Below are 24796 nucleotides of genomic sequence, written 5' to 3' on the forward strand. Positions count from 1 at the left end.
CCTAAGCAAAAGCCCTTGCCGCTGGGGATTCTGGGAGTTGGAGTCCTCAGCCGCTGGGGATCCCTGGCAGAGGGAGCCGCACACACTGCAGCTCCGGAAGGAGGAGACTGTCTCTAGAAGGGGAGCCCGGCGCCCTTCTGCTGCCTGTGGGAAGATAGATAGATAGATAGATATGTATTTCGGGGGGTATTGCACCAACAAGCTACCAAAGCATACAGTACATTGCCATAGCACAATTACTGTATATACAAAAGAAGATCTCTCTTTACATTGTGTGTGTATGTGTATGTAAAGACAGAGATCTATACATATATCTACATAGATAGATAGATAGATAGATAGATAGATAGATAGATAGATTTTTACAGATAGGAGGTTGGAAAACAACAAGAGTTGTGAGGTATATGCAAACAATACTGTAGCCAAAGGAAAAGGGGTTTAAAACAAATCAGGTGATGGGCGGGGCAGGGGGGCCTGTGTCACATCTAAGGTCCATTTCCACAACTTGTCTGATTGCATTTTGGAAGAGGTACATTTGTCTTTCTGCACTTAACCATACAGTCTCTTCCTGAAAAAAAATCACTCAATCCAGAATTTTCACTCGAGACACAAATGACCCTGCTCAAGCTATCATACTTTGGACACATTATGCAAAGATCCAGCTCCCTTGAGAAGTCCATAATTCTGGGAAAGGTTGAAGAAAAGAGAAGAAGAGGATGACCAGCAATAAGGTGGATGGACTCAATTACGACAGCAATGAATGCACCACTGAGAGACCTTAAAGGCCAAGTTGAAGACAGATCATCCTGGAGAGAATCTCTATGTGGTCGTTAAGAGTTGACACCAACTTGACAGTACTTAATCAATCAATCAATCACAAGACCAGCTCTCCTCTCATAACTGTAACATCTGTTGTAAGAACAGATCTTATAAATGCATCGGTGACCCTAGCTTTATCTGTGAAATGTTGGAGAGTATGACATCACTGTCTGGAGCAGCTCTTAAGAGTATAAATGACTCAGTCATATGATTGTTGGGCCAACCACCTCTATCTTTTCCACAGGATTTGCCCCCTGCTGGGAATACACCCTGTAGCTCAGTGGAACATATATGAAGGGAGTATGTACATACTGCATTTCGACAGTATATTATTTCTATGTCTTTTTTTCTGGGCCCACCTTTTTGTGGTATTTGAGGCTGAGCGTGAGATACCAGAAGGTATCAGAAGGTGGAGCCAAAACCCAATTTTCTACACAAGAAGAATAGGTAGAGCTCTTGTTTCAAAGTGCCTCTTTGTGCCTCTTGATATATCAGGGTTCCTCCATAAGAAGATCAATAATTGGCAGCTTCTGGTAAACGACAGCTTATCTATCTCTATTGATATTTCCTTGCAGTTCAGTTGCAGGGAAATATTGGCAATGTTGTAGGATATTGGTCTTCAACCAATGAGTTGTGACATAGGACGCTGCTTTACACCAAGTCAGACCATTGGTCCATCTAGCTCAGTAATGTCTACACAGACTGGCAGCGGCTTCTCCAAGGTTGCAGGCAGGAATCCCTCTCAGCCCTATCAGGGATGGAATTTGGAACCTTCTGCATGCAAGATGCCCTTCCCTGAGTGGTCCGATTCAAATTCAAACCAAACCACGATTTTTCATTCGTGCACACCCCTATGCATGAGTCCTGGTTTCCACATGCAGACATACAGTGGATCACTTCTTCAGTGGATCAGTAATTCTAGTGAGTCCCTGCACTGGATATGACTGGATATTTCTTCCTTCCCTATGTGTGAATATGGAATGTGTGAATAAGGAATATCCCTAAGACAACAGGCTGCAGGGATGGAATTGATAGCATTTCTAAGCATAGCTGTAAGCATTCCATAGACAACTCTTCCAGGGATGCTTTAAACATTGAGGTCATCACACAATCAAAAATTGTGTTCTATCCGGGTTTGGGAGCTGTGTGTTGTCCCAATTTTCAGTTGTGTGGAAGCAAGGTAGGAGGAAAAACTCCGTAAATTTTCTTTCTACTTTGCTTCCACACAATCACTCCTACCCAGGTTTCCCTCCTCCCTTGCTTCCACACAACCAAAAAGTGGGAGTGCACACAGCTCCCAAACCCGGGTAGAACACAGTTTTTGATTGTGTGAATGGCCTCATTGTATTTTAGTGGGCAAATATTGTGTGCACACTAAAATATAAGGAACATACAGCAAAAATGTGCCATTAGCTGAGGTCACCATACATCAGGCATTAAAATTTCTCTAAAGTGCAAAACAAAGTTTGATATCTAAAGCCCATTGTAAAAGAGGGGGAAATGCACTCAGGTATTTAAATGCATTCTAGCTAAATTGGGTCCATAAGAGCCCAACAGAGCACCAGTCTCTTCTAGATTAATGTTATTGGAATCTCAGATCCAGTATTTATTTATTTATTTATTTATACATACATACATACATACATACATACATACATACATACATTTATATTCCACTCTTCCTCCAAGGAGCCCAGAGTTGTGTACATGGTTATGTTTCTCCTCGCAACAACCCTGTGAGGTAGGTTAAGCTGAGATAGTGACTGGCCCAGGGTCACCCAGTGAGTTTCATGGCTAAATGCAGATTCAAACTCAGGTCTCCCTGTTCCTAGTCCAACACTCTAAACACTACACCCCACTGTCTCTCTTTTTGAGAAAAATGTTCTGATTCCATCCATGCAGTTAAGGTTGTCAGCTCTAACAGAAGCTATTCCTGGAGATCTACTTTTCCCCTCCAATATTTACAATATCAAGCCATTAAAATCTCCGGAATTGCTTTCAAGAGCCAGCTGGAGATTGATGCTGATTCCTGGAGAGCTGGCAAGTGTACATACAGAGGAGAATGTCGCAGAAGCAAAATCTAACAATTGAGTAGACCAATAGACGCTCATGGACTAAAGCCAGTCCACAGACAACCAGCTGCTGGCCCATCATGCTAGCCTGATTCAAAGAAGTCTTTCAGTCCTAAGAACCTTCTCTCGGCTAGCTCTAGGGTCAGAAAGAGACAACCTTCCAAAAACACATTGGCTACGCCACACCGCCTGTTATTCCATTCCAGAACAGGAGCATGCGTATGTGTGCACCTGGAGCAGTGAGTGAGTAAGGGGAGCAGAGAAACAACTTGGCCTCTCAGCATTGCGCTGTGCTTTAAATTGGCCCCTTTGGGAAATGTGGTTGCCAGCCGCTGCAGCAGAAACACGAAACTGTCAGTGCTACAGTTTCCCTTGTTATGACTCGGCACTATTTCACATTGCTGTTCATTCAATGGCATCTGCTTCAGAATTAGGCACGCACCAGGCACCCTGGGCTATCCTTGGGTGGGCGTGATTTCTTTCCTCTTAGGGGTGTGCAGAACCAGTTAGAATCCGGTTCGGATCAGGCCCGGTTCGGATCAAACCGGTTCGACCAGTTAAACTGCTTGTAAAGGGGAATCAGGTTTGAATTCAAACGGAACCACTGCTGGCAGTTCCGTTCACACCCCTGCTCCTAGGTCCCTTCTTCCCTCTCCCTTTTTAAAATCTTGGCGCAGGCAAGGCATTCACATGGTTCAGAGGTGGAAGAGTTTCCTTCCATAAGAATACCTGTCTGCAGGTTATCTAGTTACAGGAAGGAAGCATGATTTAATATGGAGCATGTCTCCCACCGGCTGATTGGTTTCAGACAAACTACGGCCCCATTCACACGTAACGGGAAACTGGAGTTGAAGGGGCCAGAGGCTGCCAAACCTGAATGTCCGCATGGATGAAATTCCAGTCCTGCACGGAGAATAACAGCAACAACATTGATAATAAAATTCAGCCTTCCCAGGTCCTTGGGAAGGACTCGATGTCTGGATAAAACAAACCAGTCAATAACCCCTGTCTGACTATGTAAACAAGAAATAATAATAATAATGTTTTTGTTGCCCATCTTTTCATTCTCATTTTGTTATTTTCTGTTAAAGCTCAAAGAATCTTGACAAGACAGGAGGGATTCTCAGCCATTCATTCTGTTGCCTTGCCTCTCTTTGAACTGAGCCTGAATTTGGAAAACATTGCTAAGTATAGTTCTAGGTATAAAGAACAGCTGTACAAAGAACATGGAATAATTATAGTGGGGAGTGGGGAGAAAATGCAGGAGACACATTTCTTTTTAGACGTGTTTGCAAAACTGGAAACCTAATTTAAAGGCCTGCTATATGATCATTAGCCTATAAGCACTGTGGTGGGTCAGAAAATCGAGTCACATTAAATCTGGAAAAAATGGTTCTGCCTGGCTTCCTGTCTTAGCATTTACGGTAGGTCTCTGGTTTGGAGTCCATGCTGTGATTTTTATTAATAAAATAAAGATGGCAGTGCAAAGACATCCCAGAGCATTTCTGTAGAAGCTTTCTTTAGCATCATTGTGTGAATGTCTCAGAGCTAAATTGTACCTAGTCTCCACTTAATGGCATTGTACCTAGTTTCCTAAACCTTATTATTGGACGGTCTAAACATTATTATCTAAACCTTATTACCTAAACCTTATTATCTATTATTTGTTCAGATCCCCATTCAGCCTGAAACTCACTGGGTGACTCTGGGCCAGTTATGTATCTCTCAGCCTAACCTACCTCACAGGGTTGTTGTGAGGTTACACATAACCATGTACACCTCTCTGGGCTCCTTGGAGGAAGAGCAGGATAGAGATGTTAGATAGATAGATAGATAGATAGATAGATAGATAGATAGATAGATAGATAGATAGATAGATAGATTATTATCCAAACTGTATTATCTAAACCTTATTATCTGTCATCTAAACCTTATTATCAGACAGTCTAAACCTTATTATTGGACTAGTTTCCTAAACCATATTCCTGTGTAGGTACCGAAACTGTACCTAGTTTCCATTTAATGTTCCTTTTGTGATCTATATGATAATAATGTATTGTTGGGGCTGAAGGACTATTTTCAAAGGCAAGGATTAGCAATAGAATATAAAAGCATGGACCCATGGCAAAATTGTTTGCATAGAAGTGGGAAGTTGTGTGTTGATTAACAAATTCAGTGTGCAATTCTCCCCCTATTCCTCGGGAATGTTCACACAGATTTGTTTTTATGTTATTGGGGAGTTAACCCCTCACACACCAAGAGTTTAAATGTGTCAAACCCCTTCCGCCTCAAAAACACAAAGGTCAAAATGGCTGGTGAGAAAATTCTAGACACCTTTCCCCCTCAGAAGCAGAAGAGGTTGTGACTGTCTTGAGGGAGTATTCTTCAAGCTGAGAAATTTCCTGCTGTTTCTGTTCAAGCCCTCCTTCCCCACTCCTTGCCACTGAGTTCCGTTAGCTCCATCCACCTGGTTGTCTGTTAATTGCCCTCTGAGTCAACAAACATTCCACTCCACTGAGTTACATTGGGACAGTTTGGGCAGGTTTTTGCCTCCTTAGGCTTTTTCCCCCCTTCAGATTGTGAAACTGACACATCTGTGGGTTATCCAGAGTCTGCCAGTACATCCATCTCACCCACAGCAGCTCGTGTTTTGCATCCAGAAGGTTCATGACATTTCTTTTAGAAATAGAGATAAGATGAAGTAATAATATAAAGCATGTGGAGAGCACCTTTCTGAGCCCAGCCTTGGGAGCATGTGAAGTCATAATAGACTGTTTCTGAGCATATGCAGAGTGCCTTTTACAGTTACATAAACAGAATGAAATCATGCACACACAGAGGTTTCAATCTTAGGTCTGAACACTCACGACTCTCTTTTTAGACATTAAGTAGTCGGTGAGTATGGATCACATTTGGATTTGAAACTAGGAGCCACACCCTAATAAGTCATACAATCATTAGTGGTTTGGGGCAATAGACTTTTTTTAAAAAGCCACAGTATGTAGTAAAGGAGCAGAAAGGGGAAACCAAAATGAACAAGAGCTGAACTCACCCTCCCTGTGGGGGGAAAGAGCAGAGTTTTAATCCTGGCCAAGCCACCTCTCCAAAGGAGAGGAGAGCTGGTCTTGTAGTAGCAAGCATGACTTGTCCCTTTAGCTAGGCAGGGTCCACCCTGGTTGCATGTAAATGGGAGACTTGATGTGTGAGTACTGTAAGATATTCCCCTCAGGGGATGGAGCCACTCTGGGAAGAGCAGAAGGTTTCAGGTTCCCTCCCTGGCATCACCAAGATAGGGTTGAGAGAGATTCCTGCCTGCAACCTTGGAGAAGCCACTGCCAGTCTGTGAAGACAATACTGAGCTAGTTAGACCAATGGTCTGACTCAGTATATGGCAGCTTCCTATGTTCCTATGTTCCACCTAATGGCGCAGTGGGGAAATGATTTGACTAGCAAGCCAAAAGTGGCCGGTCCAAATCCCCACTGGTATGTTTCTCTGTCTATGGGAAACACCTGTATTGGGCAGCAGTGATATAGGAAGATGCCGAAAGGCATCATCTCACACTTTGTGGGAGATAGCCATGGTCAACCCCTCCTGTATTCTACCAAAGACAACCACAGGGCTCTGTGGTCGCCAGGAGTCTCAACACCGACTCGACTGCACACTTTACCTTTACTTTAATGCCTACAAAGCAACGGATGACTCAGGAAACATCATCTCACACCTGGTGAGGTTTGTGAAGAAAGGATCCGTTTGCAGCCTGTCACAGACACATGAATGGTGACTAACTGGACTGATGATGTCCTGCAATTATAGGAAAGAAGAAACCACCCCATCTGCAGGGCGTGTGAGCAGAATGCATAAAGTCAAGTCGCTTTTGTCCTAGCCCTGGGTAATGGCCTGAAGCCCCCTGGGCATCTTCATACCCCTGAGGGTCTTCCACGGCTATATCCTGCTTTCATATGCCGGCTGCAAGCCCATCTTTTCTCTGCAAAGCCCCCCAGGTGTGGGCTAAACACGCCCCCCCCATTCACTCTCCGGCTCCGCTGGGTCGGTTTCTGCCTTACAGAGCAACTCAGTTGGGCTACTCCAGCCCTGTGTGCTTGCTTGCAAAACCGAGCGGCCACCACGAGTCATGTATATAATGAATCATATGCCTTGAAATGGACGTCACCACTGACAGGGACGTCACTTCTCAGAGCGACGGGCAGGACCTTTTCTCTGCCAAGCTGGGGGCGGAGGGGGCAGTGAGGAGGTGGAGATTCTTCTGCAGGGCTGGCAGATCCGGAGGAGGCAGAAAATCCCCAGCAGCTCCATCCAACAGGCTAGCCCAGGAGAGAGAGAGAGAGAGAGAGAGAGAGAGAGAGAGAGAGAGAGAGAGCGCTGTGTGGGACCAGGTGATGCACGCATGCTCCAGCATCTGCAGCCCCCCCACACTCCTTTCCATCCTCCTCCTCTTTGATCTCCTCCCTTTCTTTCTCCTCTCGTCCGGGGCTCTGAACAGGGAAAGGGACTAGCTCATCTCTTATGATCAGGGCAAGCAAAGAAAGGAGGCGGAGTGAATCAGGGATCTGTGCCTTCTCGCAAAGTCGCCGGCTTCTCTGTAGCGCCTCTGGTTTCAGCACCAGGAGGGCTGGACAGCTCCCGAGGTGCTTCTTGCCGGCTGGGTACCACTGAGACCGGTAAGGAAGCATCAAGGCGCCACGGCTGGTGAAAACAGGGGAGCATCTTCACCGACACCCCCTTGATCTTGCTGAAGCAACCAGGAGCATCCCGCTCTCCCCTGAGGCTCTGACTTTCTCCCAAGTCAGAGGGCTTTCTCCCAAGCCCCGGCGGAAGCAGCCAGGAAGACCCAAAGAACAGAAGGATGCTCCCCAAGCTGGTTATCCTGCTCCCGGTGCTGACCTTGCTGGTGGGCCGGGTCCATGGCTTCCCCAAGCCGGAGGGCAGCAGAGAAGGTAGGCACTATCCTGTGACTCGTTGGCGGTTTACACCGGATAGGACCCTTTTTAAAACAAAAAACAAAAACTTCCCAGTTCCATGCAAATGATTCTGACTGTTCATCCTCCCATAGCCTAATAACAGATGATGAGAAGCTGGAAGCTTTTATTTATTTATTTTTTTAAGATCCACATCCTGGGCTGGTCCACTAACTTTTGATGTATTATATGGCATTCTCTTTTGAACCCAGTGCCTCGGGATCTAGACCCCCAGCTGTTCAGGATTGATTAGTGGGGCAAGTTTAAGCAGAATGGTCTTTTCCTTCATCTTCCTGGCTCACAGGAGACCATGAATGCCCAGTGTTTTTAATCCTAGATTTTCCCCTTTTCTGTAGAGTATTATGGGGCAGTGTTATCTGTCGTGCAGCAATTCCCATGTCTTCCTTTGTGAGGCTTGCTCTAAATGTCAGAAGATCTTTTAATCTCTCGATTATTCCAATCCGATTAGGCTTCTGCTATTTTGGTCCCGCTCTTGTATGAGGTTTTCAAATGGGCGTGTTGGCTTCCTGATGTGAAAACACAGGGATGGTCCAGCAAGAGGAGAAGATGTTATTCAAGGCTAATTTCTTACACAAAAGGACCAGTCAAACTATCTGGACTCTCCCTAAGTGAATGGTTTTATTCTTTGTCTTGTGCATTGGTTTGAACAACCTGCTATTTTATTATCACAAAGACAGATATTGAAACATAGGCAGGGCATTACTGCGGGAGAAAGCTTTAATACTATCATTCTCTCTCTCTCTCTCTCTCTCCCTCCCTCCCTCCCCACCGTGTGTGTGTGTGTGTGTGTGTGTGTGTGTGTGTGTGTGTACCCCAACTGTACCTATACGTATCTCTCTTTTCTAGAGAAAGCTATACACAACAGAGAATTAAGTGTAGAGAGGCCACTAGAAGAACAGGTAGGTAACACGAGTATCTGCACAAATACTTTGGCATTTTTTTAAAAACAAAAACCAAAAAAAAAAACAACAACCAGAAAATGAGATCACCCTGATGCCTTTAGTTGTCAGGATAATCTCAGTGGGTTAAAGAGATGGTTTTCAGAATAGTAGACTTGTGGACACAAAGTCATGTCTGTGTTAATAATTATTCAGATGGAATTTAAGACATGCATGTTTACTTAGGCTTAAATCCTACTGAGTTCAATGGGTCTTCCATCCAAGCAAGTGTGCTTAGGATTCCATCCCTGTTGTGACATGAGTTTTGGTAGGCAAGAACCTAATGCATAAGATGCATGAAGATCAAATCAATGTTATCTGATCTGTGCCACAATAAATGTGATTGTCTTCAAGGCACTGTAAGACTCTTGGATGTTTTTAAGGTTAACCAAAGCTCGAGAAGAAAATGATCATGTTACTAGTCACACAAGAACAGATTTCCTGGGCTCTACCCCATGCAGTGTCTCCAGTCAGGGAAACTCCTGGGTGGGACATGTAGGAAGGAAAAAAGCAGGAACGTTCCATTATTTATCATTTACCCAGTGCCTTTATCTGCTAAAGACTTAATGGCATCCTGAGCATGAGAAAGCCTTGGCTTTATTCTCTCCACTTTTCAGAACACTAGTAACCTTTGCCTATGCAGCCTTGAGTCAGTGTGATGTCGTGGTTAGAGTGTTGTACTAGGAATGGGGAGACCCGAACGTAGAATCCAGAGGAAAGAGTTGTGGCTTGCAAGGACAAGACAGTAGAGTGGAATCAGGGATACTCATCGTTTAGGTATTATGTACATATATTATGTACAGAGAGGCAAATGCAGACTGCTCTTGCTGCTGGCTGTTTGTTAGCCCCACCTCTGTTTTGTTGGCCCCGCCTCTTGTTAGCACCACTTCTTGCTGCTGGCTGTTTGTTAGTCCTGCCTCTCCTCCAGTACTGGAATACTGCACGAACTGGTTCGGTGCCTCTGTAGGGAAGTGGCAAACTGGCTTGGGTGCCCGCACCTGAATAGGTTCAGTAAGGTGGGAAGTGGTTCCCTTACGAAGCAGGTAAGCAGGGCCTGGCTTGCTTACCTGGGCCGCCCCACTGCTTTTGTGCCCAGGTATGGCACTCGCTCTATAAAAGGCTGTGTGTGGCTGTGGACCTCTGCAGCCTGTGCGCTGTGATGGCACACACATGGGGGCATTATTTTGGCTGCGCGGCCCCATTTGGAAGGGAGACCACGCCTCCGCATCTGACGTCAGACACAGGGGCGTGGCTAGCCGGGCATGTCTGACCGTCAGATGGGGGGCGGGGCCAGGGGGCCACAGTGGCGGCCACACACGGGCCGCCACCAGCCTGGAAAAGCGGTGGGGTGGTGCAGGAGTAGGTTTGGGATCTCAAATTATTTACTCCTTCCCAGGAGTAAAATTAGTGGGACTAACTCCTGAGGAGGAGCAGAGGAGTGGGACGGAGGCTGAGAGGGAAGAAACTTCAGATTGTGGGAGGCTACCCTGTTTTGTGAGCTTTTTGGTGTTTGTGGCGGTGAAGGGGAGAAGTGAGGAGACGCCCTATAAAGGCCATAAGTCAAGAGAGGGAGAGAGGGTTCCAACCAAAGGCTCTGCAGGCGGAGATGATCAAGGGGGGAGAGATGATCAAAGTGTGTTCAGTTATGCATGGAGTGGAGAGAGTGGACAGAGAGACATTTTTCTCCCCCTCTCACAACACTAGAACCAGGGGGTCATCCCATGAAACTAAAGGCCAGCAAATTTAGGATGGACAAGAGAAAGTACTTTTCCACACAACACATAATTAACTTGCGGAATTCTTTGCCACCGGATGTAGTGATGGCCACTAGCTTGGATGGCTTTAAAAGGGGCTTAGACAGATTCATGGAGGACAGGTCGATCGATGGCTACTAGTCAGAGGGCTATAGGCCACCTCCAGCATAGGAGGCAAGTTGCAGGGGAGTAACAGCAGGATAGAGGGCATGCACATACCTCTTGCCTGTGGGCTCCCCAGAGGCATCTGGTGGGCCACTGTGTGAAGCAGGATGCTGGACTAGATGGGCCTTGGGCCTGATCCAGCAGGACTGCTGTTATGATGGCTTTGAGGGGTCAGGGTGTGGCAATCCTGGCAGTGGCACCCCTTGAATGAGGCCTTCGCCTTTCAGGTTCATAGGATAGATGATGCCAGAGAGAGGAGAGCTGGTATTGTGGTAGCAACCATGACTTGACCTCTTTGCTAAGCAGAGCCTGCCCTGGTTTGCATTTGGATGGGTGACCACATGATGAGAGTGCTGCCTGCTGTAAGATATGCCCCTCAGGGGATGGGGCCATAGCTCAGTGGGAGAGCATCTGCTTGAATGATGGAGGTCCCAGGTACGATCTCTGGCAGCAACTCTAGGTAGGGCTGGAGAGAAACTCCTGCCTGTAACCTTGGAGAGCCACTATCAGTCAGTATAGGCAATACAGACTGCGATGGACCAATGGTTTGACTTGGTATAAAGCAGCTTCCTATGTTCCTAGTAAAGTAAAGTGTACCGTCAAATAGGTGTCGACTCCTGTGGTTGTCTTTGGTAGGATACAGGAGGGGTTGGACACTGCCATCTCCCACGCAGTATGAGATGATGCCTTGCAGCATCTTCCTATATCGCTGCTGCTTGATATAGCAGTATAACATATATAGTATGTTATATGATATACATAATATATGATATATATGATATAACATATATAGTATATGATATATATGATATAACATATATAGTATATGATATATTTGATATAACATATAAAGTATGTTTCCCCATTTCCATAGGGAAACATACCAGCGGGGATTCAAACTGGCAACCTCTGGCTTGGTAGTCATGTCATTTCCCCGTTGAGCCATTAGAGGGCAACAGTAATCTCAGACAAGGCTCACAGTTACGGGCTGCTACTTGAGAACCAGTGTGGTGTAGAGACTAGCGAATTTGGCTGAGACTAGTATGACTGGGCTGCAGTTCCACACCAAGCCTTCAGATGTAGTGTCATCAAGTGGGTGACCTTGGACTTCCATGCCCTCTAACTTCTCCTACAGTTGCGGTGAGGATATAATCAGAGGGTCTCCATGTACACTGCCCTGACTCCCTTGAAAGAAGGCGAAGGGTGAGATAAACGGTTGCCAGTATAAATAATTGCCAGATGGCTGGTTGCAGGGAGGAAAAGAGGAGTATATGGGAGAAAGGTTACTGCGGTGAGTCAAAGCGATTCCAGATGGGCGCTCTCATCTTTGTGTCCAAAATGCAAATCTGGAACTCTGACTGTAGCATCGGCTGCAGAACAATGAGTCTGTTAGAATTCTTTTATATTTCTGAAATCTCAAAAGTAGTCAAGGGCCCCTTTCACATGTCATGTGGAACCGTGCCCACCACCCCATCTGAATTTGGACATACTGGAGAGCAGTCTCTCTGCAGAGCTGGTCTTGTGGTAGCAAGCATGACTTGTCCCCTTAGCTAAGCAGGGTCCACCCTGGTTTCATATGAAAGGGAGACTAGAAGTGTGAGCACTGCAAGATATTCCCCTCAGGGGATGGAGCCACTCTGGGAAGAGCAGAAGGTTTCAAGTTCCCTCTCTGGCTTCTTCAAGATAGGGCTGGGAGAGATTCCTGCCTGCAACCTTGGAGAATCTGCTGCCAGTCTGTGAAGACAATACTGAGCTAGATAGACCAATGGTCTGACTCAGTATATGGCAGCTTCCTATGTTCCAATTCCCCACATTTGGAAGTAACATCCACGGAACCACAGGCCTATTCAACTGCACTCCCATGTTACGTGTGAATGTGGCCAGTGTGAGTTTTGGTGTGAATAGCTTTTGCTGTGCAAACCGCCGTGAGAATGTTTTTGTTGAAAAGCAATATACAGATGTTTTAAGGGATAATAAAATTTCTTAATTATTAGTTATTTAATACATTTGTATACTGCCTACTACAAGGCTCAAGGCTTTTACAGACAAACAGCAAAAATGTATTCAAAATTCATTTTGAAACCATCTAAAACAAAGAAACAGCAAACATTCAACTAAAAGCCTGTCTTTAGTTTTTTCCTAAAAGTCATCAAGGATGGAACAACTTGAATTTCAACAAGAACAACAACAAATATTTTTATATTGCTTTTCAACAAAAGGGCTCACAATCTAAAAAGAAACATAAGACAAGACACCAGCAACAGTCACTGGAGGTGTACTGTGCTGGGGGTGGATAGGGCCAGTTGCTCTCCCCCTGCTAAATAAAGAGAATCACCACATAAAGAGAATCACCAAAAAGGTGCCTCTTTGCTCATTTAGCAGGGATAGAAATGTGTTCCACAGCCCTGGGACAACCATAGAGAAGGCTTGCCTCTGAGTTGCCACAAGATGAACTGGCAGCACCCTCAGATGAACCTCCTTTGACAATCTTAATAGGCACTGGGGTTCATAATGAAGAAGGTGTTCTCTTAAATACCCTGGGCACAAGCTGTTAAGGGCTTTTTAGGTAATAACCAGCACTTTGTATTTTGCCCAAAACCTATTGGCAGCCAATGTAGGTTTTTGTGGGTTTTTTTCCAAAACAGGAGTAATATGGTCTCTTCGGACATCCCAGAGACCAACCTGGCAGTAGCTTTCTGCACCAATTGCAGTTTCTGGGTTATGTACATAGGTGGCCCCATGCAGAGTGCATTGTAGTAGTCAAGCCTGGAGGTTACCAGCTGTTTTAAGGTCACTCTCTCCCAGGAAAGGGAGCCATTGGCGAATCAACTGAAGTTGATAAAAAGCACTCCTGGCCACCCCCTCCACCTGAGGTATCAGAGAGAGGGTTGGATCTAGAAGTACTCCCAAACTGCATACTTGGTCCTACTGGAAGGAGTGCAACCCCATTTAGCACCAGCAGATCTATCCCTGCTGCTGAATTGCAGCTCCTACAATAAGCGTCTCCATCTTATTTGGATTTAGCCTTGGTTTGTTATTCCCTCATCCAGCCCATTACCGCCTCCAGGCAGGCATTTAGGGAAGTATGCCATTTTCTGATGACGCTGATATGGAGAAATAGATTTGGGTGTCTTCAGCATATTGGTAAGACCCTGCACCAAATCTCCTGATCATCTCCCCCAGCAGTTTCATGTAGATATTAAAAAGCACTGGAGACAAAATGGGGCTCTGAGGGACAGCATGTAAAAGTTCTCACTTTGCATAGCAACCGTCTCTAAGTGATACCATCTAAAATCTACCCATGAGTTATGAGTGGAACCACTGTAAAACAGTGCCTCCTATGCCCAACCCCCTCAAACAGTCCAGAAGGATACCCTGGTTGGTGGTATCAAAAACCGCCAAGAGATCCAAAGGGACTAGCAGAGTCACGCACACTCTGTCAGTTCCCACTTGTAGATCATCCATCAGGCTGACCAAGGCAGTCTCCACCCCATAACCTGCTTAATAATTAATTAAAAATTATCAATTAATTAATTGACCCCCTGAATTGACCCACTTAATTAATTAAGGGGGTCAATTCAGGGACTTAAAATTCCATTTTAAAAAACCTTCTAAAAATTAATTAATTAATTAATCCCTTTCCCTCCAATGCTGTAATTGGCCATTAAGGGTCTAGTTCTAAGTTCTTTATTAAGAAAGTGTTTACACCAAATTCTGAACACCTGAGCCATTTTGGAAGGGTGGTATATAAATCAAATAAATACATAAATAAAAATAAATAACTATAGGGGATGGGACCTCAACTCAATGGTAGGGCATCTGCTTTGCAGGCAGAAGGTCCCAGCTTCAGTCTAGTGGCAGCATCTCCAGGTAGCGCTTGGAAGGATCCCTGCTTGGAACCTTGAAGAGCTGCTGCCAGTCAGTGTAGACAATACTGAGCTAGACGGAACAAGGGTCTGACTCAGTAGAAGGCAGCTGTCTATGTTCCGATGTAACAGTACAAGCCAAGTGACAGGGAGGGGAGGGGAATGGCAAATGTTTCATTCCAATGCACCCAAGTTAGAGGCTTCCACATATTCATGGTTACGATCTTTTGCCCCGAAACAGATTGCTGAGGCAGAGGCAGACAGAATGAAAAAGACAGCCCTTGCAGGTAATCTGCAATTTTCTTTTTAATTACCTATTCATGCTGCAGATTGCTCAGGGCTCTCTGAGATGGGTATTGATCCCTGTGCTGTTTTTAACAGAAAGCAAACCGGAATTCAGAAATTACTCCTTTGCGGATGATCTCCAACTACTCAAATCGGCAGCAGAAAAAGAGAGGAAGGAAAAGGAGAGGGAATCGCTCAGAAGCTCCCTCTACGATCAACCGCGTGCCCTCGATGACGCCGATTCCACCAAGAGTCGCAGGCTGGTGGACGATTATGACTCCACTAAGAGCGGTCTGGACTATAAATATCAAGGTACTCCATCAGCCTTCATATGCCATGCTTATGCTCTGAATGTATATTCCATATGCAGACAAGCCAAACAGTCAGTCATAATGCAGGGCATAGCTGTGCTCCTCCATTATAGCAGCGTGCATGAACGGTTCGGTGCCGAACCGGTTCGACTCAAACTGGGCTGGTTCAAAGATCCGATCACAGACCAGACAGGGGGAGTGGTTCGGTCTACAATCAAACCAAGCCCAGTTTGGACAGACCTTTTTAGCGCCAAATGGGTGGGTGGCGAAGCGGCGAGAGAGGTAGTAAAAGCGTCTGCTTACCATCAAATGCTCTCCCTGCACCGCTGCTCCCCCGCCCCAGTGCACCCATAGTTAACTCACACACACCTTCCTCCTTTACCAATCTGCCCTCTTGGCAGCAGCTCGGTTCTGGCCTCTGCGCATGCACAGATGCCATTTGTGTGGTGTCCGCGCATGCGCAGCACAAAAATAGCACCGCTATTTTGGGTTCGTGCGCACCCCTAATTCATTATATCTAGAAGCACGGCCCTGTTAATCTATTGCAGCCAAACCAACAAAGACTTGTGGTACCTTAAAAATGACAGCAGCTTTCACAGTATGTATTTTGTATAACAGCAGCTTTCGTATGACAGCAGCTTTCACAGATGAGACCCCTCTTCCAGGAATGCATGAAATGGACAGTGCAGATGGGTGTGTGATATTTATTAGCTGGGAAATACCTCAGATATCTAGGCCTCGGATATCTCGTTGGCCCTGTCTGCAGAACAGGTACGTCACAGGGATAGCTGTGTTGACCTGTGGCTCCAAAAACAACAGTCTTGTGGTGTTGACCTGCGGCTCCAAAAACAACAGTCTTGTGGTGTTGGCCTGTGGCTCCAAAAACAACAGTTTCACATGTTTTGGTGTGAATGGTCATATGTACATTCGTTTCAAACTTAAACATAGGCGCAGATTTCCTCAAAAGCATATTATGAATGGATAAAAACTTGATGACATTCTAGGACCAGCAACAAGAGAAACAATAAGTGCCATATGTACGTGTTCCATATGCAAATATTCCATCCATTTAACATATATGTTAAATTGCATACATGTTTCTAAGTGTGCCAGTATAAAGTAAAGTGTGCCATCAAGTTGATTTCGACTCCTGGAGCCCACAGAGCCCTGTGGTTGTCTTTGGTAGAATACAGGAGGGGGTTACCCTTGCCTCCTCCCGCGTAGCATGAGATGATGCCTTTCAGCATCTTCCTACATCGCTGCTGCCCAATATAGTACCAGTGGGGATTCGAACCAGCAACTTTCTGCTTCTTAGTCAAGCATATACCCAGTCACTAACTGGAGGAGTCAGCTGTTAACTTGCAGCTCACTTTACATGCTGCCACGCAAACCTTCGCCACACTATGTGGCATTGTCACATGATGTCTGGATGCTTGTCCAAAAGCAAAACAGAAACATATATGTCATCAGAGAGCATCCTAAAGAATGTGGTAAAAGAGGGGCAATCAAATGCAGGGTACGGCGTGTAGAATCCAAGGGAAAGAGTTGTGGTATGCAAGGATAAGTCAGTGGAGTGGAATCAGGAATATTAATGGTTTAATGGGGGGGGGGTATTATTTACAGAGAGGCAAGTGCAGACTGCTTTTTCAGTGCTCTTGCTGCTGGCTGTTTGTTAGCCCTGCCTCTATTCCAGGACTGGAATACAAGTAACTAAAGCCCCATTCAAAAGCTGGCCTGGAATCTGGATCAAGGAATGGATTAAGAGAGGCAAGGGCTCTCGGATTTACCAAAAACACCACATGTACGCCCACACCTGCATTGACAGATCTTATGTGCTTTACTATACACAGATTGTAGATGTGCTGAGCATTTCAGTTATTGCTCAAGCACAGCCTGTTAATATGGATGTATTCCAAAAGCACAGCAAGCTCCATATGCTAACAGAACCACAGGGATGAGAGCAACTGGATTCTTCTGAGGCATCAGTATTTCATAATCATTCTTGCATATGCTCCCTGTCTGTAATGTTAATTTGCCATGATGTTTTGTCAAAATATTAAACTGATGTTGACCATTTCCAAGGGAATCGTTTAAAAAAAGGCGGAATAATTTAATTAAAAAGTAGGAAGAGAGAAAGGTTTCTCTCTTTTCTCTTATTTTTATGGGAGGAGAGCTGGTCTTGTGGTAGCGAGAATGAATCATCCCCTTTGCTAAGTAGGATCTGCCCTGATATACATTTCAATGGTAGACTACATAAGTGAGCACTGCAAGATATTCTCCTTGGGGATGGGGCCACTCTGAGAAGAGCAGCTGCAGGCAGGTGGTTCCAAGTTCCCTCCCTGGCAGCATCTCCAAGATCAGGCTGAGAGAGACTCCTGCCTGCAACCTTGAAGAAGCCTCTGCCAGTCTGTGTAGACAATACTGAGCTAGATAGACCAATGGTCTGACTCAGTAGAAGGCAGCCTCCCATGCTCCTAAAGTGAACACACACACACATCTCTAGTAACCCCTTCCAAAGGGATCAAGAATCATTATGGTACTTTTACACAATAAGAAAAACAGGATGTAAATCTTTTTGAATGTGCACACTTTTTGCCTGTTTTTTTTTTTTTTTAGGCAGCTTTGAACTCGCTGTAAAGCCTCACAGTAAACCTGTGGTAAAGCCTGCTGTCTTGGAAAGCTCCGAATGTATCTTCTTCTTCAAGAGAGACACACTATAAGGGCTCTCTCTGCCTCCCAGTCCCTTTGAATACATTTTGAAATTCTCTCCTTTTGTGTTGACCCCCTCCTCCCTCCCCCCAGCCAATGGAGACACAGTTGCCCATGACAACACTTGATTTGTGTGATAACAAGCCAACCAAGAAGCAAGGAGATTGCAAGCCAATTGGAAGCCAGGGCCAGAAAACCAATCAGCAAGGCGAAAACAGGCATCAAAATGGTGCTAAGAACATCAAAACGTTTCAATCAAAACGGTGTTGTTTTGTTCTGAGTTTGAAACAGGCCCTTGATTCAAAGGGTGTTTTGTTTAGAGCTCAAAACACTCGGACCAGGCCCCTTTTGAGTCAAAACATTTTGGTGCCTAAACGTTTTGCACGTCCCTTTTGTAAACTATTGCTGTTAGTCATTTCTCTATACAGGGAAGGGCCCAGAATAATTTAGTTCAGTTTAATCTAATACCTAAGCTATGATCGTTAGTTATATTTCTTAGGATGGTGTACAAGCTTCTCCCCCCACACTGAATCTCACAACAACCCTGCAAGGTAGGTTAAGCTGAGAAATAGTGGCTGGCCCAGGATCATGCCGTGAGCTTCATGGCGAAGTGGAGATTTGGACCTAGGCCAGCACTCTAACCACTACACTGCCCTGCTTTCTGCCACTTCCACTGCCAATCTATACCTTATTGCCTCTCTAACTACACACCACACTGGCTTTCTGCCACTGCCTGTCTTCCAGTCAAAACACACTCATCAAATGCAGTAGAGCTGAGCATCGCTTTTTAAAACTCTGTCCCTTTTCAGATGACCCAGATGGACTCCATCAACTGGATGGCACGCCGTTAACGGCTAAAGAGATCGTCCAGAAGATTGCCATGAGAATATATGAGGAAAATGACAGAGGAGTGTTTGACAAAATTGTTTCTAAGCTTCTGAATCTGGAACTCGTAAGTAGCTGGCTATATTCTGCTTGATCCCACCACCCCACCCCACCCCACCCGCCGTTTCAGTTTCTATTTAAAACACCCTGAGTGAATTGTTTGATCCTGAAACAAATGGATGTTCTTTTGAATCAGAGTTTGGACATGGAGCACTGGTTTCAATTCACATCAACCTCCCCCTCCAGATAAACCTGCTATTTGAAGCTTGTGCAAGATGCCAAGTCCTGCAGTGGCTTTATGATGGGCGAATAAGCCCAGGAGAAAAAGAGAAAACAGCAAAGATGAGAGCAGCAGCAAATTCAATTAAGTCATTCCCCGCTGCCCTCCAAGCTTCGGGGGATCGCAGGGCGACTTGTGATATTCTTGTGAAAGAAAGACACTGCAGGCCAAGTGATCAGTGGACCTGGCGTTGGCTGGTTGACATTCAGAGTATGGAAGCACTGGTGCAGCGAGAGGAGGGAATCGGAATCAGACTCAATATATTGTTGTAACCGCAGACCGTAACACAGGAGAGAGGAGTCGACAGACACCACTTCCAGAGTAACTGTACCAGTGCACCAGGAAAGGGGCTTCAAGACGACAACAAAAAGCCTCCTGTTCCCCAGGAAGCCCTCTGTGCCACCCAAAAATATGTCCCTGCGGGTTGTACAGCCGTTGGGGACATATTTTGGGGTGGCACACTCCCTGGGGGAAATCACCTTTTCCCTGGTGCACTAGTGTTGTGAGTCTGGAAGTGTTGTTAGTCTGCGCCTCTTACAGCGTCAGTGCTTCCTTGCCCTGAATGGCAGCCACTGACTTTAAGAAAATCAGGTTAGTTTACGTTAGTCAAGAATTTGCTGTGATAACAATTGCTTTTCTTATTGATGATAACCTCCGAGAGGCAACAAGACTTTACGCAAAGAGGTAGCAGAGGGGGGGCGCGGATTTTTCCGCCTCCTGCACCTGTCTGTCCTTGTATGCTTTTGTGTCAAGCAGCTCGTATCGTCTTAATCAAACTGTACTTGTAGTGTTCCACATTATACAATTAAACTTTCACCTGCTTCATGCTAGATGCTATTGATCTCAAAGGGAAATCTGTGGCGAAGAGACAGAGTCTCCATTCAAGTGTAATTAAAGGGTGGATATCCTTGTCTCCCTATGCCAGTTCCGCCCTGCATAACAGATGGCCTGTGTACCACTTACGACAATGTGTGTACAGAGAGACATATGTGAACATCAGAAGCTGCCTTCAGCTCGGTCAGACTATCGGTTCCTCTAACATGACACCCTGTGCTCTAACTGGCTGTAGCTCTCCCAAGTCTCAGAATCAAATTATATCATTTATTTTTATTTTATTTTTATTATTATTATTATTATTATTATTATTATTATTATTATTATTTATTGATGTTAATTATTATTAATTAATGATGATGATGATGATTGATAATAATCATTATTGTTAATTATTATGTATTATTACATTATTAATGTTAATAATATAATTATTATTATATCATTGTTATATTATATATTATTGTTAATACTAGTTACTATTATTATTAATATTATTATCTACCATTACAAATATGTATATGCCACTTACCAACAAAAAAGTTCACAAAGCAGTTTGCAGAGACAAGGAAATAAGGATAAGGTTGTTCTCTGCCCGCAAAGGGCTTACCCACTTAAAAAGAAAAATAAGGACTGTGTTGAACGTAGAAGAACTGGGCAGAAAACTGATTTCCTTGATTTGCCATTGATCTTGATTATTCTTGCACCTGCTCTACAGAATATTTTATACACCACTTTTATATACCCCTGTGGTTAGAGTGCTGGACTAGGACTAGGGAGACCCGAGTTCAAATCCCCATTCAGCCACGAGACTAGCTGGGTGACTCTGGGCCAGTCACTTCTTTCCCAGCCTAACCTACTTCACAGGGTTGTTGTGAGGAGAAACCTAAGTATGTAGTACACCGCTCTGGGCTCCATGGAGGAAGAGCGGGATATAAAATGTAAAATAAAATAAAATAAAAAGAGGCACCTTTTAATATGGTGATTCTCTTTATTTAGCAGGGGGAGAGTAACTGGCCCTATCCACCCCCAGCACAGTACCTCCAGTGACTGTTGCTGGTGTCTATCTTATGTTTCTTTTGAGATTGTGAGCCCTTTAGGTCCATCTTACTTATTTATTATTTAACTAGTGGCTTTGTAGCCCGTTGGATAACGGGCGCTAGGGGAGCTCTGCGCTCCAGACCACCGCCGCCATTACCCCTCCCGCCCGTGGCTCTGGCCGGGCCCGCCACTCACCGCCGCCCGCAGCTCCGGCCGGGCCCGCCACCCACCACCGCCCGCGGCTCTGGCCTGGTCCACCGCTGCCCGGGCCCACCGCCGCATTCTTCTCTGCCGCCTCGTCCAGCGGCCATCCTGGGCGGCCAGAATCGGCCGCCCCGAAGAAGCCAGGTAAGCGGCAGCACGGCCAGGCCTCGGCCATGGCTCTGCCGCCTCCTTGGCCGCGCCGTCTCCTCTGGCCGAGGCGGCGGCTTTGCCGCCGCCTCGGCCAGTGTCCCCCGCCGCCGCTTACCCGGCTTCTTCGGGGCGGCCGCTTCTGGCCGCCCAAGATGGCTGCCGGGTGCTGGCAGTCCTGGTTCCCTGGCTCTGTTCTGGCCATGCGCTTTGCGCATGCCCAGAAGAGGCCAGGGAGGCACGGACACACGCTTGGTGTCCGTCCACGGACGGACACCAAGCGTTTTATAGATAAGGATGGAATTGATATTATGTACAAAGAAGCAAATGCAGACTCCTTTTCCGTGCTCTTGCTGCTGGCTGTTTTTCTTAGCCCCACCTCTACCTCAGGACTGGAATACAAGTCACTCAAGCCCCATTCAAAAGCTGGCCTGCATCAAGGAATGGATTCACCCCAAACACCATCTAGAATATGTGGTCTGTAACCACTAAAGGCTGGCCAACATCTACCCACAGAGCTATTGTCCTATCAAAGCCACAGACGGACTACTCTCAGGGAAGTGAAGCCAATGAGGGACTGCAGGCTGATGCCTATGGATGGAATTGTGGATTTTGCCCCCCAAAGACTCATATGCCAAACTCAATGGCAGAGTGAGGATGCTGGTGGCCCCTGTCCAGCCCGCCACCCAGCTCCGTTTTTGAAAAGCTTCAGCCAACACTGGGTTCCCAGCCTGGCCGGGAACGCGTCTCTCTGCTTTTGCAAGCAAGGAGAGGCACTCCTGGCCGCACTGCAAATGTGGCGCTGGCTGAAGTTTATTTGCAAATGGGGATCACATGTCCCCATTTGCTAATATGGCCACACCCCCTGGATCTGACATCAGATGCAAGGGGTGTGGCTGGGGCACCAGGTGCATCCCCTGAACACAGCAACCTGAGTTCTCGGTGGGGAGGGAACCCACCCAATGGTGGCTCCTGGCTAGAGTTGCCATGCCCCCTGAAATTCCGGGTTTCATCCAGACTTTAAGCATCTAACCCAGATTGCTTAGCCCACCCAGATGCTCAAAAATTATTTTCAAGCCAATTTACATAACATGCAAATTAGGCACCCGGATTTTTTGCAGACCTGAGGAGGAAAATGTCCTCTCTCTCTCTCCCTCTCCCTCTCTCTCTCTCTCTCTCTCGTTATTCTTCAGATCACCGAAAGCCAGGCCAACACCCTGGAGGACGAGGTCGCTGAGGAGCTGCAGCAGCTGATTGCGAATGAAGCCAAGGATCGGGAAAAGGCGTCAGAAGATGCTGATTATCTTTCAGGCAGATCAGACAGTCATACCAAAGAGAGCCAGGAGGGGAGAATGGTATGGCTGCTTCTCTGTTTTGGCCCAATTACAGTAGGAAGAGACCCACTCGCTGAACCACCGGGCCTTAGGGAATAAAACTTCTAGAGTGAACTAATTAAAGAGGGGTTTTTTTACAGGATGATCATGAAAACATCCGTCAGCAAAATATCCCTTGAGTATTGGTAACAATGGTATTCCCGTACTAAGGGTCTATCTAGGCCAGCATCTGTCTTCTACAGGGGAGAGTCAGAAATGCTCCACTGCACCCCAACTTCACCTATACACTGATGGGGTCTGAGCTGTCAGTGACAGACCAGGAGAGAGATCTTGGCATCATGGTGGACAGCTCGTTGAAAGTGTCAACTTTCAGTGGGCAAATTCCATGCTAGGGATCATTAGGAAGGGGATTGAGGATAAAAATGCTAATATTATAATGCCCTCACACAAATCTATGGTTCGGCCACATTTGGAGTACTGCACACAGTTCTGGTCACCGTTATCTGAAGAAGGACATTGTAGAACTGGAAAAGGTGCAGAAGAGGGCAGCCTAGATGATCAGGGGCCTGGAGCACCTTCCTTATGAGGCAAGGCTACAGCATCTGGGGCTTTTTAGTTCAGAAAAGAGGCAACTACATAGAGACATGATGGAGGTGTATAAAAAATATGCATGGAGTAGAGAGAGTGGAGAGAGAAAAATTTTTCTCCCTCTCTCACAACATTAGAACCAGGGGTCATCCCATGAAAATGAAGCCCAGGAAATTTAGGACCAACGAAAGGAAGTATTTTTTCTACACAGAGCATAATTAACCGATGGAATTCTCTGCCACAGGATGTGGTAATGGCCACTAGCTTGGTGGCTTTAAAAGGGGCTTAGACAAATTCATGGAGGGCAGGTCTATCAATGGCTGCTAGTCTGGTGGCTATAGGCCACCTCCAGCCTCAGAAGCAAGATGCCTCTAAATACCAGTTGCAGGGGAGCAACAGCAAGAGAGAGGGCATGCCCTCACCTCTTGCTGTGGGCTTCTCAGAGGCATCTGGTGGGCTACTGTGTGAATTAGGATGCTGGGCTAAATAGGCCTTGGGCTTGATCCCGCAAGGCATGTTCTTGACATGTAAGCTTCTGGGTGCCCACCATGTCCATCTCCTGTGGTTTGCATTTGGTATTATTGTTACTGTATATGGAGGTACTGACAGAATTGCTATACCTGAATGAGGAGGGTGTCCATGGAAGGGGGGACCACTGGCTACATCACAGCTTGCTCTTTGCTCTCCTCCCTCCTCCCTGACTCATTGGCATGCTGCTTTCTCCTGATCAGAGATCTCATCTCAACTTCAAGTTATATGAGTCCCCTCCTGGAGGGGAGGAGGAGGTGTGCCAGGCAGTGTCTCTCCTCCTCCCACCTCTCCTCTTGACTAGGTTCAGCCCACCACTCTTTAAATCTGACAGGCAGGCTCAGCAGTGAGGGAAAGGTCACTGAGCATCAGTCAGCCAGTCACAAGGGAAGGAGGAAAGAGGGGTGCTGCCTGGCACTCCTCCTCTCCTGAAGCTGATACACAGCTGAAAAGATCTTCAATTCTAGGAATGTAGGAATGACCTTTTTAAAATCCTGCCCGCATTAAAAAGAAGGGAAGGGGAGAGATGCCAGAATCGGCATGGGGAGGCAGGGGACCCATCTTCAATTTTTGTCCCAGGGCCCACTCCAATGATGCTACACCCTTGCAGGTACTATTTAGCTATCCAAGCTAGTAGCCATTAATTTGTCTAAACCCCTTTTAGCCATCTAAGCTAGCGACTATCCCCGTATCTTGCACCATGAACCAAAATGGAATGACTAGAAGGCAGGCATTGTCCTCCTTACTGATGCTCTTTTTCCAGTGGGGAAAAAGAACTGGGTGTGGCTTGCTCTAGCACCATATTGATATACTTGTGTTTTTAACGTCCTCTATGAAGGCACCCAAGAATACCGATCAAGACGATACCTTGTCTAACACATGGACTTCCTCCAACACCTTGGAAAGAAGGAACGAGCTGCCTCCCGAGGATAATTTCGAAGATCTGCAATATTTCCCTAACTTTTATGAACTACTGAAAAGCCTTAACTCAGGTGAGCTTCGTCTTACATCTATTTCCAAAAGAGCTGCCTTTTTGGA

At 46.0% G+C, this 24796-nt stretch overlaps 1 protein-coding gene across 2 annotated transcripts in view; it reads left to right on the forward strand.

Annotated features, from left to right (window-relative positions):
- The first annotated feature begins 7102 nt into the window (after positions 1–7102).
- SCG3 (secretogranin III) overlaps positions 7103–24796 on the forward strand; it is a 45449-nt gene continuing 27755 nt past the window's right edge. The window contains exons 1-7 of one of the 2 annotated variants that reach the window (XM_053272505.1): positions 7103–7847; positions 8736–8788; positions 14854–14899; positions 14994–15209; positions 18727–18869; positions 22502–22663; positions 24597–24750. In XM_053272505.1, coding sequence (XP_053128480.1) covers positions 7757–7847; positions 8736–8788; positions 14854–14899; positions 14994–15209; positions 18727–18869; positions 22502–22663; positions 24597–24750 — 865 coding nt within the window. In that variant the 5' untranslated portion in view covers positions 7103–7756. The remainder of the gene's footprint in view (positions 7848–8735; positions 8789–14853; positions 14900–14993; positions 15210–18726; positions 18870–22501; positions 22664–24596; positions 24751–24796) is intronic. The other variant, XM_053272506.1, reaches the window with a different exon arrangement.

This window comes from Hemicordylus capensis, chromosome 10 (genome assembly GCF_027244095.1).
Source record: "Hemicordylus capensis ecotype Gifberg chromosome 10, rHemCap1.1.pri, whole genome shotgun sequence".
NCBI classification, from domain to species: Eukaryota; Metazoa; Chordata; class Lepidosauria; order Squamata; family Cordylidae; genus Hemicordylus; species Hemicordylus capensis.